An 18,615-nucleotide genomic window follows, 5' to 3' on the forward strand; every position below is an offset into this window, starting at 1 on the left:
ATTCCCATTTGGGGATACAAATCCAGGGAGGTGGGTGGCAGGTGAGCAAAGCAAACCTGGCTGATTGTTCAGTCCTGGAGCAGCAGTTATCCCATCCTTCCTGGGAGAGCCTGCAGGGAAAAACCTGGAATATTCCAGCCTGGATTTCCACACCGAACACCCATGGATACCAAAAATCCCCCCAAGTCCTGTGTGACCAAATCCAGGTGGTTTTCCCCCAGGCAATGGGTGATGAGCAATGACCCTTGAGGGGGAAACAGCAGGCCTGGGATGTGCTTTCCCATCCCAAACCATCCCAGGAAATCCCAAAGCATCCCAGGGAAAAATGGTTACAACCTCCTGCATTTTATATTTCACATTACTCATTTCAGTCTCAGGGTGCTCTTAAGGATTCTGAGCCTTGTAACCACCCCAGCCAGAAAATTCCCTGGATAAATTGATCCTTTGGGTGTTTATGCACTGGTAAAAGTGGTCAGAATTCGGGAATAAATTCCTGAAAAGGAATCTAAACAGTCTTCAGGCAGGTTTGTGAGTGAGTCTGTGGCTCAGAGCTGTACAGACTATTCAAGGAGAAATAAATACCAGTACATGCTAAAAGACAAGGTTTAATCATTGATAAAAATGTACAAAAATATTCCAAGGACAGCGGCTTCCCAATTTTCTCACCGAGCAGGGCTGGGGGCACCTTCCTGAACGTGCAGGGGCTGGAAAACAGGGCTGGAGCTGCTTCCTCCTCCCTCCTCTGGGCTGTGCAGGTACATTCTGCAGCAGGTTCTTAAGGCAACACATGGAATTGTGTTTAACATTGGATTTTTATTCCTAAGTTTTCGGAAGGGGGAGAGAAACGCTGGAGTAACAGCCAGGGCTGGGCGGGGGTGGGATTTGGGGAATGCCGAGGTGGTTGTGTCCCAAACGCTCCCTCTGCTGGCACAGCAGGAGAATTCCCATCCACAACATTCCCTGGGCTTTGGGATCGATGGGAGTCGGGACACCAATCAGTCTTGGACAAAAGCCCCGGTGCCAAACAACCCCACAATCCAGGGGATTGCACAACACATCAGGACACGGATTCCTTCTCCTGCTTATTCCCCAAAAAAAAATCCCACCCAACCAAATCCATCAAAGAACGAAAGCACAAAGAATTAAATTAGGAGGTTTTTTTCCTGAAGCTGAACTGGGCTCTGCCCAGGCAGCCCAGGGTTGTTCCCTGCCTTGGGAAGGACATCGGGAAAGTGCTTGGGGACACTGCTGCCACCTCCGTGTCCCCTCCAGGGGATCCCAGCCCCCATCCCGCCCCGCAGCTCCAGGCCAGGCACAGCTTTGCCCTCAGAATTCCATGGATTTTTCTACTTTTGACTGGATTGAAGTGGTAAAAAACTAAAAGCCACCGTTGTTGTGGCCATGGGCCACCGGCCTCTGGCCCCAGGGCCTTGCCCACACAAGGCTTGGTTTTATTTTGCCACCTGTAAACATTTTTGGTATCAAGGATCTTCTCATTGATCTTCATCCAGCTGCTCCAAAAGAGTCCTCCTCTGTTTTTCCAGCTCGCCCTCGCTGAGCTCGCTGCCAGAGGTATCCCAGTTTCCCTGTGGAGAGACGGGACAGTGTCAGGATGGGATTGTCCAGGGAGGTTCCACACTGGGAGCCTCAGCCAGAGCCGGCTGCTCTGTGCCACTCAGAAACCCCAAAATCCAAACTAGGGAATGGCAAAGACCTCCAGGATCCTCAAATGCAAGCTCTGACCTCTCCCGGAGCACACCTATGGAGTGCACCCAGCAGCTCCCAAAGCATCAGGAGAAACAGGAAGCAGAGCTTACGGAATCTTTTCCAGGCCGTTTTTTAGTGGGAGATTTATGCTTGGACTCAGATCTCTGTCTGGCTCTTTCCTTCTCACTGTCCCTCTCTCTTTCCTTCTTGTCCTTCTCTCGTTCCACATCAGATTCTGGTGAATCCTGTGGAAAAAAAAAGGGAATAGTGAATATTAATGTTGAATATTTTTTAAGTCCAACTTCCATTTAAAGAATTGTAGAATCATGGAATGATTTAACTTGGAAGGGACTTTGAATCTCATCCCATTCCATCCCTGCCACGAGCAGGGACACATTCCCCTATCCCAGGTTGCTCCAGGTTGTCCACCCTGGCCTTGGACACTTCCAGGGATGGAGCAGCCACAGCTCCTCTGGGCACCCTGTGCCAGGGCCTGCCCACCCTCCCAGGGAGAAGTGAAGCTCCTTCTGCATTTTGGATCCTTTTGCTGCTCTTGTACAACTCAGCTTCCAACACAACCCTGATGCTCAGGCAGGCACAAGGAATGGCTGGGATCCTTCCCAGCACCCCCCAATGAAGAACACCTGGATTTGCCAGGATAAACAGCAAATCCCAGGACTCATGGAGTCCTTCACCTGGAGTTAAACCCTCCAAATTCAGCAGTTTTAAGTGGTTTAATATTAGGAATATGTAACAGAAAGTTGTTATTCTGGCAATACCCTCCCCAAGCTTGATCCCCATTTTTCCCTAGGAAAATCCAGTTGGGATTATTGACAGCAGGTGCCAGGTTGTCCAGAACCCAACTAAAAACTGATCTTCACTTACAGACTTGTGCCTCCTCTTCTTGCTCTTCTTCTTGTGTTTTTTGGACTTCTTGTAACTCCTCTCTGCAGCCACAGGGAGAAACAAAACGCCCAGGAATCAATGGAAAAATCCCAAAGGAGAACAGCACAGCTGGCTTAAAGCCAATCCCATCCCATCCCACCCCGTACCGGACTCGGCGCTGGACGAACGCTCGGACACCGACCGCGATTCCGAGCGCTGCCGCTTCTTCTTGGAGTGGCTGTCGTCATCCTCGGACTCTGAGCCCTTCACACACAGCCCAGGGGAGAATTCCAGTTAGTAACGGGAATTCCAGCAGCAATCAGCGCAGCTGGGAATGGCAGAGGGAGGGTTTTCAGGGATACTCACGGAGCGGGAGCGCGAGCGCTTCCGGTGGTGTTTTTTGGATTTCTTCGAATGTTTCTTGGTCTTGGAGTGGTGGTGTTGGCACTCGTGCTGTGGGCAAGGCAAGGAGGAGAGAGCTCAGAATTCCAGCAGGGATTAGCCTTGGAAAGGCCCCGAAATCCCAGCTTGTTCCACCATGGGTAAGGACAACTTCCCTGGGGCAGGGTGCTCCAACCTGGCCTTGGACAGTTCTAGGGACGGGGCAGTAAAACCTCATCAGCTCCTTCAGGACATCCCAAACACCTGATGGGATGGCTTTCCTTATCCAAGAAAGGTGGGAAAGGATAAAAACTCCAGAATCACCATTTCATGGCAGAACCACCTCATCAGCTCCTTCAGGACATCCCAAACACCTGATGGGATGGCTTTCCTTATCCAAGAAAGGTGGGAAAGGATAAAAACTCCAGAATCACCATTTCATGGCAGAACAACCTCACAGCTCTTACAGGTCATCCCAAAAATCTGATGGGATCTTTCTCCTCATCAACAAAAGCTGGGAAAGGTTAAAAACTCCTCCATCACCTTTTAATGTCAAAACATCTAAAAATGGGCACTGCTGCCACGTTGGAGCTGCAATAAAGGAGCCAGGAGCAAGGAACAACAGCTGGGTTCCCATGGATCTGCTCCCTGGATCCAGGTTAAGCCTGGCCTAAACCCACCCCTTGCTCTGCCTAATTGGAAATTACAGAATTAAAAGTCAAAATTTCAGTTCAAATTCTTCCAAACTGCAAGAAATGCAACAAAACCCCCAAGGGTGAGAGCTGAAAAATCAAATTAATCTCCTGGTATCACTTTATGGAAAAAATTCCATTAAATCCTTCCCCTTCCCACTCAATGTGGAAGGAATTTTTCTTGTTGTCCAATGATTTCAAAAATAAAGGAACAATTACCTCAAGTACATGAAGGAAATCCTTAAATATCCTTTTCCTTTCAGATTCCAGGGTGATGTCTTCAAATGCTGGTTCCTTCACAAATCTGTCTCTGATCTGTCAGGAAAATTAATTCCATTAATGATATTCAAAGAAATTAAATTATAAATGTATTAAAATATTAGGATAGAAGAAATAGAAGAAAATAAAATATAATGCAGTAATGAAAATGGCAATAAGAAATAAGAAAACCAGTAAGAAATAATAATAAAACCAATATAAATAATAATGAATAAAGATAAAAAGGAAGAATAAAAATAGTAAGGTATAATAAAAGTAATAAGAAAGATAAGAAATAAAATAAAAATAAATAATAAGAAAACTAAAGCCCTGAAAAAAATGGAAAAAAACTAATAATAACAGAAATATGAAGAAATAATAATAATAAAAAATAAATAATAAAGATAATAAAAATAATAGAAAAAATTTAAAAATCATTAAAAAAATTATTTTCACCAGTTGAAAAGCCCCTGAACTGCTGCAAGGCTGAATTTTTCATCCCAGATTTCCAAGCAAATCCCAAATTTCCAGTGTTCAGGGAAGCTCTAACTCATGGAAACATGGAGAATCCTACTGTTCTCCCTGCACATTCCATTTAAGGGAATTAAGGGGGTTAAAAAACCCCAAATCTTTATATAAATTATCCTTGGAAAGCAAAGGTTTTCCAGGGTATTTTATCCAGGAGCAAGTTCTCAATAATTTCAATTCACTTTGTGGGGGATTCTGGGATTTCTTGAGGGGGTTTTGTGTTTTTAGGATGTTTTTGTTTCAGAAGGATGAAGCTTTTCCCACCCAACCCCGAGTTCTCCTGAAGAATCCACGGGGTCTGACGGGATTTTGCAGCCCCATCAGCAGAAGCAGGAAGAGCCTGGTGAACACTCCTTTTTTAGGGATGAGCAGGGGCCTGCTTGGGAATCTGGGAATGTTTTCCCCAAGGAATTCTCCTCCTTACATCCTCCCAGACAGCATCCAGCTCGATGGGAGGGGTGGCTTGTTTCAGCATGCTCTTGAAGGCTGATTCCTTCCTCTTCATCTTCCGGGCCTCCTCCTTCTCCCGCTCGCGCTCCCGCGCTTCCGCCTTCTCCAGCAGCTGTGGGAATCCAAAGAAGAGAATTCCATTTACTGGGAATTCTGCACAGCTCACCCTCAGAGCTGTGTCTGAGGCACTTGGAAAACACAAGGAAATTAACCGCTTTTCCTGTATTTAATGAATAAATCAAAGCGATGATATTCAATTATTTTATCAAAAATCAATCAATTATTTCTTTTCCAAGCACGGAATTGCTGTTGGTGAAAATCCAATGATGCAAAACTACAGAATCACACAAATCAGGAGAAATCTTATGGACAAACAGGAGAGCATCACTGAATTCCTATCCCAGAATTCCTCAAGTCTGGGAATGCTGACTGCTTGGACTAAGGTTTATTTTTATTGTGACAACTGAAATCAGTTAAGTAACCCTAAATAACAGAATATTCCTCAAATATTATGGAATTAGTTAGAAAATAAACCCTAATTCCTGTCTGGAGAAGGGATTTCACATCCTAATTATCCAGATATCCCAATTAATTATTTATTAATTCATACTTACACTGTTGAAAGCCAGTTTGATATTCCCTGCATCCAACGTGGTGGCTCTTTTAGTAGAGCTGATGACAGTGACAAAATCCTCAAAGGAAGTGTTCACCTCCACCACAAATCCTTTATCCTGGAAAAAACAGCTCCTTTGGCACGAGGGAAATCAGGAATTCCTGCAATTCCAAGGAAATCCCAGCTCCCTCGGATGGGAAATGTGCAATTCAAGGAGGAGCCAGGTAACGCTCACCTTTAAGATGTCTTTAATTATCTTCTTCTCGTCGTGGTAACGAGCTTTTAAATCCTCCACATAAAACTTGAACAGGTCAAGCGCCGTTGATCCTGAGGGAAGGTTTTGGTAAGCCACAGGTCAGGTTTAAGCCCAGAGCTGCATTTTTAGGTGTTAAAAAGTAGGAAGAACTGCTGTGGCCTGCCCCAAAGCCTGGGATTTCCCCTCCTTACCAGGCTGGCCGAGCATGCTGGTGAATCTGATGTCAGAGCTGATGGCTGGGTACAATTCCATCCAGGAGGACATGGAGTGTAACTGTCCATGCTCGTGCAGCTCATCCAGAAACAGCTGCAAAAACAAGGCAAATGGGAATTTGGAGTCATTCCTCAAGCTTCTCCTTGGTACCAGCTGGGATGGATTGGCTTGTAACTGGAATTCCGTTCTTGTTCCAACAGGATTGAAAAATCACTTTTTCCCTTGTTCTTCCTGCCCTTCTCCACCACCTACAACATTCCAGCTGCATCTCCTTCCCATCCAGGCCTGTTCCCTCTGATTTTTCCCTTGAGTGTAACACAGCAGAGAAAATGCCACAACCCCACACCTCAGGCTTTGAACACCCCCCTTGAATCAACCCTCAGAAATAAAAAAACCCCACGTTGAATATCCTATGATATCCCATGACATTTTTAGGACAGAACCCCAAATTCCACCAACCTGGAAAGATTCCCGGTTTTTACGCTGCCTCCTCCTTTCCCTCAGCAAACTTTTCTGCTTCTCTTCCTCCTCCTCTTTCTCCAAGGCCCTGATATGTTCCTCAAAACAGATCAGGGCATCCTCCTTGTCCATGTCTAGCAAGAACACAGGGAGAACGGGGGAAAAAATCAGGTTATTCCTTCCAAGTCTGCAAGAATCCTCCTCCCCAGAGAATTCCAGAGCCCACAGACATACTCTGGAGCTCCTCATCCTCAGCAAAGGTGGGGTTGTCCATGAGGTACTGCTGGGCCTCTGACCAGGTGGTGCAGTAGGTGACGTTGGCCATGTTATCCAGGATGTTCTTCAGAGCTTCCCAGTTCCTCTTCCGCAGCTGCTTGGCTTGTTCCTGAGGGGAAAAGTTTATTTTTTGGGCTCAATTTGAGGTGGTTTGGATAGAAACGTAAGATATCTAGTGTGTTCTCTGAGGAAATATGAAATTAGTCTTTAATTTATATAAAATCAGGGAATTCTGCAGTGGTTTGCGTTGGAAGGGTCCTTAAAGCTCATCCCATTCCAATCTCCTGCCCTGGACAGAGACTAGGTTGCTCCAAGCCCCATCCTTGGACACAAAACAACATAAATTTTTCATCTTATTATTATTTCACTGATCCAGAATAAAATCTATCATGTGATTGACTAAAATCCCCCAAAAAATTCAACACATGGTGAAATCAGCAGGAATAAATCCCAATAAACCCAAAAACCTTCCCTAAAAGCTGTTTATCTGCCGTAGAGCCTCAAGCACAGGTTTGAAGTGGTTTAGGAACAAGTTGTTGGATGGATTTGAAGGGAACTTACCTTCTCCTTCTTGGACAGGAAGAACAGAACATCCTCATAAATCTCCAGCCGGTCCCGCTCGGATATGGCATTCCACACTTCCATCTCCCCAAACATCTGTTCAGCTTTTCTGGGCAAAGCAAATGAAAACCACACGACTATTTATTGATTTATTGGTGACTGAATGATCCATCAATTCCCCACAACATCAGGGAGAGCTCTGCTCCAAGAAGGAACACTTCTAGGAATTCTCCTTGATTTTCCCTCTTGGGAAGTGTTTTTTTTTTTTTTTTTTGGTGGCATCTTTTGAATTTTCATAAAGGAAAGAAAAAATCTAAAAATGGAAGTTGATGCCACTCCAAGCAGTGCATCCCATCAGGATTTTTATTCCAAGTGTCTTACTTGTATCTGGTGGTGGATGTCATCTTCTCATGGTTTTCCAGGAAGCGCTGGAAGGATTCCTTGGCCTCCTTGTACTTGGATCTGGCTTCTTCCTTCTCCTCCTTCTCTGTCTGAACTTTGTAGGCATTAAAGGCCTGCTTCTTTTCACTCAGTTTTGCCAAAGCACTTCCCAGGAAAGAAAAGCAAAGAGCAATGTTATTTATAAATCAAAAAAATCAGGAAAAGACAAAAATCAGAAAAGGAAAATCAGAAAAAAAAGAAAAAAGAAAAGGAAATCAAGGAATCAGAAGAAAAAAAAAATGGAAAGCAAGAAAACTAGGGAAAAAAACCAAAAAAAACAGGGGAAAAAAAAACAGGAAAAAAAAAAGAAAGCAAGAAAAAAAAAAAACCCAGAGCAATCAGAAAAAGAAGAAAAAGAAAATAAGAAAAATAAATAAGAAAAATCAAAACCAGAAAGCAAAAGAAAACATTTTGAATAATCTAGATTTGAGATAAAATTAGTCTGAACATTTTCATCCCTAAATCAGCATAAATTACTAACTTCCACTTATTCCCAATAAAAATGAAGCTGTTGGAAGCATCTCCTTATGGAGGGAAGGAAGACAATTCCCTGCCAGTGGCACAAGTGCAGGAGTTGCTGACAGAAGTTGGGATTTTTTGGAAGTAAATTCCCTAAGAAAAGGTTTGTGTGGAATTGAAGGAGGACTCAGTACCTGTATCTGGGGTCATTAATGATCATTTTCATGGCCTGCTCCCAGGAAGCATTGGATGGAACCCGCTGTGAAAACAGGAAATTATGGATGAATCAGACCTGGAATTAACATCCAACAAGGAATAATTCCTTAAAAACAGCCATGGGGAGAAGAAAAAAAAGAACATTTTATTTTGAACCTAAAACAACACTTCACTGCCATGCTCTTTTCTTTCATTTCCTCAAGAGTGAGGAATTCTTCCCCCAAAAAAAACAAGTAAAATCTGGCAAATAAAACAGAAATCAAACCAGGTTTTGTAGTTCAAGAAAACATTAATAATTGGTCAATAAAATGTTAATAATTGGCTCAAATACCTTTTCTTTTAGCAGTTCTTTAAATGCTTGTTTGGCCTCTTCCTTTGTGTTCCACGTGTAGGTTTTTTTAACTGGTTGGGCATCCTCATCCTCCTTCTTTGCAGCAGCACTAAAGCAAAAGGAGTTTTATTATTTCAGCATTTTTTTCTAAGTTAGAGGCACTTAAAGAGTCAAAAACCATCACAGAATGAGTTTTCTAAATAGCAACTCCAAGTAAAAAAATAATTCTAATAATTCATACAAGGGTTTTCCTTACAGGCACCACAACTGATGAAAAAGAGATCAAAAAAATAAATTACTGAGGCAAAATATTTCCCTCCTGCAGCTGGCTGCCTGCTAAAGCTATCTAAAAATTATTCCTAAAAATGTGGTGTTGAAGTTCAGCATGACTATTAATATTTTACAAAAAATATGAAGTGCATAAAAATGGGCCTCTTCTCCTTAATTATGTCCTGCTGCCTAAAATCCCCAACAGCATTTTTTTTTTGAATGATAAAAATCTTAATTATAATTTTACACATAACAGATTTTTAATTATTTAAAAAAAAAAAAAAAAAAAAGAAACCCCGGCCAAAAAAAAAAAAAACCCTTTTAAAAACGGAATCCTGGCCAGAACAGATAAAAATCCCTTTAGTATTTTATTTTCTTCCAGTGATAACCCATGACACACATCCATGGAAAAGGAGCATAAATAGGGAAGTGTTTAATGGCAAATTCTTACAGATCCTGGAAAATCCATGGAATGTTCCTGTCACTGATGCCGCTGAGAAATGAAAAACTGCAGCAAAGCCTTGAGGCTTCATAAATTGTCATGGAATCATGGAATGGCTTGGATGGGAAGGGGCAGTAAAGCCCACCCGGCTCCATGGCAGGGACACCTTCCCCTGTCCCAGGCACTCCCAGCCCCCATGTCCAACATGGCCTTGGGCACTGCCAGGGATCCAGGGGCAGCCAGCTTCCCTGTGAAACCTGTGCCAGGGCCTCATCACCTTCCCAGGAAATGATTTATTCCCAATCCCTCATCTAAGCCTGCCTTCTATCATCTCAAAGCCATTCCCTCTTGTCCTGTGGTAAATTATTCATTCCCTTGAAGACCTTGCTTTAAGTGGGAAGACCCTGGCCCCGCTCGGAGCGTCCGCGGCCGGAGCCGAGGCGGCGGCAGCCGCGTCCTCCGGCTTCGTGCTGGGGACAAAAACAACAACCGTCACCTGCAGGCACCGCTCTCGAGATTTGGGACAAAGGGGCAGCTTAGGGATGTGGGAAATGTGGGGAAGGAGGGGTTGAGGGTGAGTTAAACTCGGAAAAGGTTTATAGGCCCTCAGGGAAAAGGGTTTGTGAGGCGCTCAGGGAAAAAAGTGCTTGAAGACCTTCAGGAAAAAAAGGGGTGAAGAGCCTCAGGAAAGAGGGGTTGAAGACCCTCAGGGAAAAAAGGGTGAAAGCCCTCAGGAAAAAGGGTTTGAAGGCCCTCAGGAAAAAAACGGGTTAAAGGCCCTCATGAAGAAAAAAGGGCTGAAGGCCCTCAGGAAGAAAAAGGGTTTGAAGGCCCTCAGGAAGAAAAAAAGGGTTGAAGGCCCTCAGGAAAGAGGGTTTGAAGAATCCTAGGAAAGGTTTGAAGGCCATCAGGAAAAAGAGTTTGAAGAGCCTCAGTAAAAAAAAGGGCTGAAAGGCCCTCAGGAAAAAAGGTTTGTAGGGCCCTAGGGAAAGTTTGAAGGCCCTCAGGAAAAAGGTTTAAACTTCCTCAGGAAAGGTTTGAGGATCCCCAGGAAAGGCTGAAAGACCCTCAGAAAAAGTTTGAAGGCCCTCAGGAAAAGATCAGCGTAACATTAAGAATGTACCTGTTTTCTTCAGCTTTAATCATTGCTAGGGAGAAAAAGGAGAAAAACAATTAAAATATAGCTTTAAAATAGTTCATATACATATGGAGTTCTGGGAATTCTTGATTTAATAGAAGGAAAGTTTTAAATGTTTTTGTTACTATCAAAAATTTTAATGTTTGTGCCCTTCAAAGACTGAAATCAATCAAGAGTAAAATAAAGTTTAGAAATGCCACTACAAAAGATTGGACAATATAAAAATTACTTTTTGGTTTAAAATAATTCTTTTAATTTGTAAAAAAATATAATTCAAAGACTCAAGAGAGGCAGAATTATTAAACAGAATTTTAGGAATGGAAATACTTAAATTACTGCTGCCTATTATTTTTTTACACTTATTCTTTCCCCCCCAACTGATTTTGTTGCTATTTAAATAAACAATGTAATTAATTCATATATATTTCTAAAAATACAAGTCCAGCTCTTTTACCTTCAAGATCCTCCAGCTCTTTGGGTTTTGCCCAGCGGGATTCCTTTGTTTGGGAATTGTAATAATAAGGCTTCCCAGAATCTGATTTATACTCCTTCCAGGGACACTTGGACAACAATTGCTGATGGAGAGAAAACAAAGATTTTCCAAGGAAAATCTCCTTTAGTAACTCCTTAAATAAGGATTCCTGCTTCCCCCTTAATTATTGCTGCTCCTTAAATAAGCAATTTAGGAACATCATTAGGTGGGATAATTATGGGGCACAAGGTCTTGGGTGTATTAATTCCTGGTGCTCTTCCCTCTTGAAATTCCTTCCAATTAAGGAAAAAAAAATCAACGAAATTCCAAGTTTTCCCATCATTTTCCTTGTGGATTTAGCTTTGCTTAAGGTTTATTTTCAGCTTTCAGTGACAAACACCAAATATTCCTTAGGAAAACAGAAAAATTGGCTAAAAAGTGAAAATAAATCACATTGGATCAATTTGATTTGCTATTATCCAACAGGAATAAACCAGGGGAATTCTCAGGAATTTGTTGTATATTTTAACAGCACTGATTTGACCAAAATGGTAATTTTTAGGAATTTTTTCTTCTCTAAACACTTCTCTAAATTATATTTCTATTACTTCTCCAAATAATAAAAAAGACAGATTTTTAATTTAAAAAGCCTAACTAAAAATGAGGAAAATGGCGGAATTTTGGCCACTCTGCACCCTCAGGTTCTCCCAACATAAGGAGAACAATCCAAATATTTTAGGAACATTTCTCATCAGAAGAGTTTGCTCCCACTTCTTCCAGCAGAATTCTCCCTGCTGCAGGTGTCAGGCTTGGAAATCCTCATGTTCCCACAGTATCCCAGAATGAATTTGGGATTTGGTTACCTCAGCAGGGGTTTTGAGGTCATCTGGCTTCTCCCACGTGGACTGCTTGGTCTCGGTGTTGTAGTAGTAAGTTCTTCCATCTGGAGATTTGTGCTCCGTCCACGTGGATTTCTGGCAAGATCCCAAGCCAAATTAATAACGATGGAAAAAAAAATGGGATCCAGCTGCACAAAACCAGTGGGATACAAACCTGCTTGGAGTGCTCCTCGCTGGCAGAGCTGGTGGTGGTGGAGCTCTGCTGCACTGTGGAGACCACGGGATGCGTTGTCTGAGGAGGAGACAGAACAGGCCTTGGAAAATCCTCATTAACTTTAACTGGTGGCTTTCACCCAAATACCCTGGATTTTCCAAGTGGTTCAGCAGCACAGGAAAGGCAGGGAGCCAAATTCACACCTTAAGTCAGTATTTTTCCCAAAAACCTCCTTCTTTGGGAGCGGAGCTGTTCAACTGCACATTCCCAAGGGTATGATTCCCACCAGGAAGTGAAGGGGTTACACTACAACAACCCCAAGGCACAATTCCAGCAGCACTCCCTGCTCCCAAATCTTGAGGAAAATTTGCTTCAGGAAGATTCTGGCTCCCTGAGCTCCCTCACACCACACTTCCTGCTGCTTTCCACAGCCAGCTTTCCCATGAATTCCCTGGAATCAGGACTGCATCCAGCTCCTAGGGATCAGGGATTGGATATGGCCAGGGAAAACTGGATTTCCTGACAGGCCAATAGACAGGATGAAAATTCCATGGAAATAATGTGAATATCACCTATTTAATAATTAAGGAGGGACAAGGCCCACAGATTTCAAGGAACAACCAAAAACTTGGAAAAAAGCAGGGGGAAAGAGGAGGGGAGGAAAAAATTGAATTAAGGTTTTCCTCTAAATCCCTAAAACCAAGTTTGCCCCACACCACACTGGAGTTCCAACCTTCTGGAATTGTGCTTTCCACATACCTGAGTCCCTGGAGGGGTCACACCTGAAAAATAAATAATTAAATATGAATGAAAGGTCTGGTTGCTTCGTTTTCCTAAATATTCCTCCATGTGTGCAAGGAAAAAAATGTCCTGGGCATCAGTGGAGACCCCAGGACTGAAATGTTCCATTCCATTTTAGGGAAAAGGGGAATTTTTAAATCTTTCAGCTGATTTTGGTTAAATATTTTGAAATTATATCAAGTTGTTTTACTCACCTACTTGTGCATCCATGCTGTTCACTCCCGGCTGTAAAAATAATTAAAACAATTAAATACTTAAACAATTAAATGTAAGTAATTAATTCCTGAGGAATTAAATCCTAAAAATAATTCCAATACTCATTACCCAAACAAGGCTTTTCTGCCACAAAAGGCTCAATTCCTTAAATAAGGATTCCTGCTTCCCCCTTAATTATTGCTGCTCCTTAAATAAGCAATTAGGAACATCATTAGGTGGGATAATTATGGAGCACAAGGCTTTGGGTGTATTAAAGTAGCATGCATGGAGCTCTTTCTTCGTGAAATTCCTTCAAATTAAGGAAAAAAATCAACAAAATTCCAAGTCTTCCCATCCTTTCCCTTGTGGATTTAGCTTTGCTTAAGGTTTATTTTCAGCTCTCAGCTACAAACTTCAAATATTCCTGAGGAAAACAGAAAAAATGGTCAAAAAGTGAAAATAAATCACATTGGATCAATCTGATTTTCTATTATCCGATAGGAATAAACCAGGAAATTCCTAAGAATTTGTTGTGTATTTTAAGAGCATTAATTTGACCAAAACAGCAATTTCTAGGAATTTTTAAATGTGTTTTAAGAGTACTAATCTGACCAAAATACTGATTTCTAGGAATTTCACTGCTTCAAATCAGCACAGCCAAGGTTTGTGCTCAGCATTAGAGGAAATTCCATAGGAATTTAGGGATTTAAATCTGCATGGGAAAAAAACTCATTAAAATAATTTATTTCTAAATTGAAATGACTGGAACTGGTTTCAAGTGAATCTCTTAGGCCTGGACTAAATTTATTTCTTAAGAACAGGATTTGAATTTTTTCCCCTCAGAGATTTTACCTATATTTTAACTTTTCCCTCTCTGTTTCCACCCAAAGAATTCCTCATTCCTTGAGCTATTCCAGCAATTTTTATACTCAACTGAATTTCAGGTACTTCTAATAAAAAATCTCTTTAATACTGAATTAAAGAGATTAATATCTCACCTAATGATTAATTAAAACCCTTAAAAATTTGCAATTTAATAGAGAAGAATCTCTTGGTCAGACAATTTAACAATCCAAGGTCACAATGATTCCTTCCAAATTCCAGGAAGTGAATTAAAGGGAAATTAAAAAGAACTTAAAGACTGATAAAAATCACAAAAATCTTATTTTTGTAATTATTCAAGACCACATAAAACTCCACTGTAAGGAAAAACACATTTAAAATTTAAATTCTTCTCATCTAATTAAAGAAAGCAAAGAGTGATCAAGAGCAACTGCTAAAAAGAGCTTTTAAAAATGAAAAAAAAGGAAATTACACTCACAGGAACCGTGGGCTGCATGGCAGCCTGGGACATGTGGGACATCATCATTCCAGGCATCACCGACTGCATCATTCCAGGCATCTGGAATTCAAGAGCATTTCCCACATATTTTATCATATCCTCAACACAAAACACACTATTTTTATTTAAAAGCCATTATGTGATACTTCTTTTTAATTTAAAACAAAACAACCCAAACATTCCCTCTCAGGCAAGGAAAAATCAAACAGATTTGTGGGATTGTGATTCCCTTCATCACGTTCCCACTAAATTGGGATATTCCTATTAGGAATGGCATGTCCAGATTCCAAAGCTGGACAGGAAATATCAATAAAAACCATTAAACTCCAAAGGAACAACAGCAAATGATGTGGGACCTGATTCCATCACTGAAATCCTGAGTGGAAGCAGGAAAAGCAAAGGTTGGGAATGATTCCTGCAGAATTCCAAGGCTACAGGGAATAAAGGAACAAAGCAAAGGTGAACTCCCAGGTGTGACATTTACCTTCAGCTTTTTGCTCTCCATCTACCAAAAAGTCCTGAGTTGCTCCATAAAATATGAAATATTGAAATATTCCCTGGCTAAGAGTGGGAATTGAGGAAAAGGAGGTACAAAAAAGCAGAGAAACAAACCAGAATTTCTACTTCCCTTCCTAATGAACACATATGGTGCTAATGAGTCAAATCCTCCTCATTTTTTAAAAATTGCTTTATTTTTACCCCAGAAGCTGCAAATCCCCACTGAAAAAACTCCCACCAATTTAAGGAAAAACAGGGATGCTGTGTCCAAGGAATTGCAAAGGAAGAGGAGTTATCACCACGGGCTGTTCCCAAGGGTTTCATCCTTCCCTGCCTCTCTTCCATAATGCACCATCACAAGGAGCATCCCAAGGACATTCAGCATTCCTGGGATACTTATTACACCCGCAAGGAGAATGATTTCTTTTAAGAGCTGAGGATTTCATCACAAACCACACAGGAAATGTGGTAATTGAGAAGAAAAGCTGCCAAAAGCAGGGCCACGGTCGTGGCTGTGTCACCTGCCAGGGCTTTTCCAATCCCATGGCATCAGCAGCAATGGGATACAGGGATTACAAACCAGCCCCCAGGATTCCAACAGGAATTCTGCAAAAATTCTGTTTCTTCCCTTGCTGTAATGTTCACATGTGTGGGTGGAGGAATTGGCCAACAATTACAGAAACCTGAAGTCCCAAGACAAACTTATCCCTTCAAAATCTACAGGAAACTTCCAAAAAAACTTGAATAAATAATAATTATAGATTGATAATTAAAGGTGCATTAATTACGTGCTCTCATTCCAAAAACTTTAATAAATCCCAAATGATGGACTGAAAGTTAAGAGGTGCATTAATTACTTGTTATCATCCAAAAAACTTTAATTATAAATCCATAGTTTAGGATTTATTAAAGTTAGAGGTACATTAATTACCTGTTCTCATTCCAAAACACTTGAATAAATCCCAAATTATGGACTGATAATTAAAGTTAGAGGTGCATTAATTACCTGTTCTCATTCCAAAAAAACTTTGAATCCATCACTTGGGATTTATTAAAGTCAGGGATACATTAATTACCTGTTCTTATTCCAAACCACTTGAACAAATCCCAAATTATGGACTGATAATTAAAGTTAGAGGTGCATCAATTACCTGTTATCACACCAATTTCTAATTAAAGCTACAGAGGAGCATCAATTCCCAGCTCTCCATAAGAAGAGTTTCACCCTGGCCAGGATCAAACCCCCTTTCCTTTTCCCAGGAGATCTCCCCACCTCAGGGATCCCTGGGAATGAAACGCTGCTGGAATTGCCTTACCTGCCCCATCGGGGGTCCTCCCATGGGGGGCATCATCTGAGGCATCATCCCGTGGGGAACCGGGGGCATGTTGGGAGGTCTCTGGCCCATGGGGTGCATCCCCATGGGGGGGTAGTGGGGCATTCCCGGGTGGCCCATCTGGAAAACACCAACAGCCAGGGACAGTCAGCACCGAGGCAGCCACCCCAAACACCAACACCAAAGGGAAGAAGGAAAAGCCCTTTCCCAGAGTTTTTAATTAATCCAACTCTTTCGCAACTTTCTGCTTCAGACAGATGCAACTCTGAGAGTACCTTAAGATAAAGCCCGGGCAGAATCTCCCTTTGGAAAATACATTTAGCAGGAGGAAAAAAATAAATCAAATTATTCATCACAGAATCCCAGAATGGTTTGGGTTGAAGGGACCTTAAAGTTCTTGCAGTTTCACCCTCTGGGACACCTTCCACTATCTCAGGTGCTCCAACCCGGCCTTGGACACTTCCAGGGATGGGGCAGCCTGGAACTGCATCCCAGGAATCCCCACCCTCCCAGGGAAGGAATCCTCCCCTCATTTCCCCTAACTCTACACCTTTCAGTCCAAAAGGAGTTTTCCAATGTTTTTTTCTTATCCCAGAAGTCTCCCTGGGGCTGGGAGCACACAAAGAAACCATGAGCAACTAAAAAGGTTTCCATCTTCTGGGCAGAACTTGACTTTTCCCAGTCACATCCTCTCACAACACATGCAGTGACAGCCTCTGTTTCCCAAGTCCCAGGTAATTCCAGGTGGAACGGGGTTTCCTAGAAGTCTCCTCTGACCCTTTCTGGAGTGTTGATTTACTTTCAGAGAGACCTACCACCCTGGTGCTGAAAAGGTCCTCCCAAGCCTGCTTTCCTCCAGGCTGAGCCCCTTTCCAGCTCCCTCAGCTACTCCTGGGGCTCCAGATCCTTCTCAGCTCTGGACACAGCCAGGTCTGTGATCCCCTGTGCCCTGGGGGCAACGGGAAGGGCATTCCCAGCAGGTCAGGCAGGGATCCTGCCCCTCCGAGTGCTGTGTCAGCTCTGGCTCCTCAGCACAGCAGGGCCAGGAGCTCCTGGAGCTGAGCAAGGGGCTGGAGCAGCTCCGTGCCCAGGAAAGGCTGAGGGAGCCGGGGCTGCTCAGCCTGGAGAGGAGCCCCAGTGAGAGGGGCTCAGGCCTGGCTGTCCCTGGGTGCAGGGAAGGCTCCAAGCAGGGCCCAGCAATGGCACCAGAGGAATGCCGGGACTGATGCCCAGGAAGTCCCACCTGTACACGAGCAACAACTTCCTCCTTGCGCGGGTGACAGGTGCACCGAGCGGGCTCGGCGTCTCCCCCAGCGGGGACACCCAGAACCGCCCGGACACAGCCCCGCGCCATGGGATGCCCATCCCACCCAACCCTGGGCTGACCCCGGAGCAGGGAGGCGGGACCAGCGTCCGCACGCCGTGACTCCGTGCCCCCGCCCCGAGCCCGCACTCACCATGAGAGAGCCGCGGTCGACGCCGCCGGGCCGCATGGCGGGGCTGAGCAGGGAGCCCCCGCAGCGGCCCAGGAGGCGCCCGCGCAGCGGCGGCCGCGGGGCCGCGGGCCCGAAGGGCAGCAGCGGCTCGGGCTCCCCGCGGGGCGGGAGCAGCGGCGCCAGCAGGCTGACGGGCTTCCCCGCCGGCCAATCGGGGCGCGCCGCCAGCCGCGCGCTCTTCGGCGATTGGTCGGCGCCCGAGCCCACCGGCCGCACGGCGTCGCCCGGCGTCAGCTGCATGAGGGGCGGCGGCTTCGGCAGCGAGAACGGCAGCGGCTGCGGGGAGGCGGCGGCGGCCGCGGCCGTGGAGTCCCCGCCGGACATGGCGGCGGCGGGCGGCCCGGCCCCGCGGCGCGGGACTGGCTGAGGCGGCTCCCGGGAGCGCGGGGCGCGGAGCGAAGCGGCGGCTGCGGCGGCCGAGCGCGGGGCACGCCGGGAGACCGCTCACGTGGGAGCGGGGGCGGTGCGCGATGAGCCGGGCGGTACCAACAGCGCCGGAAGGAGGGGGTGACTTCCCGCTCTACCGTTTCGGCTCAGCTCGGGAGGTGGCGGTAGATCTCCCCTCAGTCGTGCTGCGTGGTACGCTCCGCGTTCGTGNCCCCCCCCGCGGCGGTGCGGGTGGTACGGGCCGAGCGCGGCCGGGGAGGCGCTCGGACCCCCCCGCGCCGCGCGCCGTGGTTGGTGCCGCTGAGGGGGAGCGGCCGCCATGGCGGGCGGGGTGAGCCCGGTGGGAACGGGAATATCCCGCTGGGAACGGGGAATATCCCGCTGGGAGCGCGCCCACCGCCATCAGCCCGTCCCACTCCTGCACCTGCACAGCCCGACAGTCCCCCCCTGTGCCTGCGAGT

General features: G+C 44.7%; 1 protein-coding gene across 1 annotated transcript; it reads right to left on the reverse strand.

Annotated features, from left to right (window-relative positions):
• Nucleotides 1-589: 589 nt before the first annotated feature.
• Nucleotides 590-18,183, reverse strand: PRPF40A (pre-mRNA processing factor 40 homolog A). Its single transcript, XM_041467317.1, has 26 exons — nucleotides 17,729-18,183; nucleotides 16,254-16,391; nucleotides 14,419-14,499; nucleotides 13,097-13,127; nucleotides 12,861-12,883; nucleotides 12,102-12,179; nucleotides 11,912-12,022; nucleotides 11,031-11,151; nucleotides 10,562-10,586; nucleotides 9,822-9,908; nucleotides 8,727-8,835; nucleotides 8,374-8,438; nucleotides 7,661-7,825; nucleotides 7,280-7,388; nucleotides 6,677-6,827; nucleotides 6,443-6,576; nucleotides 5,962-6,076; nucleotides 5,750-5,841; nucleotides 5,516-5,632; nucleotides 4,876-5,013; nucleotides 3,885-3,980; nucleotides 2,959-3,045; nucleotides 2,760-2,856; nucleotides 2,593-2,654; nucleotides 1,818-1,952; nucleotides 590-1,586 (listed from the first exon to the last, which is right to left on the reverse strand). The coding sequence occupies exons 1-26, from the start codon at nucleotides 18,089-18,091 to the stop codon at nucleotides 1,494-1,496; spliced, it is 2,823 nt and encodes a 940-aa protein (XP_041323251.1). The 5' UTR covers nucleotides 18,092-18,183; the 3' UTR covers nucleotides 590-1,493.
• Between the last annotated feature and the right edge of the window lie 432 nt (nucleotides 18,184-18,615).

This window comes from Pyrgilauda ruficollis, unplaced genomic scaffold (genome assembly GCF_017590135.1).
Source record: "Pyrgilauda ruficollis isolate IOZ18807 unplaced genomic scaffold, ASM1759013v1 scaffold205, whole genome shotgun sequence".
NCBI classification, from domain to species: Eukaryota; Metazoa; Chordata; class Aves; order Passeriformes; family Passeridae; genus Pyrgilauda; species Pyrgilauda ruficollis.

Excerpts from the sequence above, each read along its gene's own strand:
- PRPF40A (XM_041467317.1), bottom strand. The coding sequence starts at position 18,091 with ATGTCCGGCGGGGACTCCACGGCCGCGGCCGCCGCCGCCTCCCCGCAG. Across the intron at positions 13,128-14,418 it reads CCATGCAGCCCACGGTTCCT|CCGGGAGTGAACAGCATGGA; the intron begins GTGAGTGTAATT and ends TTATTTTTACAG. Across the intron at positions 3,981-4,875 it reads TGGATGCTGTCTGGGAGGAT|ATCAGAGACAGATTTGTGAA; the intron begins GTAAGGAGGAGA and ends TTTTCCTGACAG.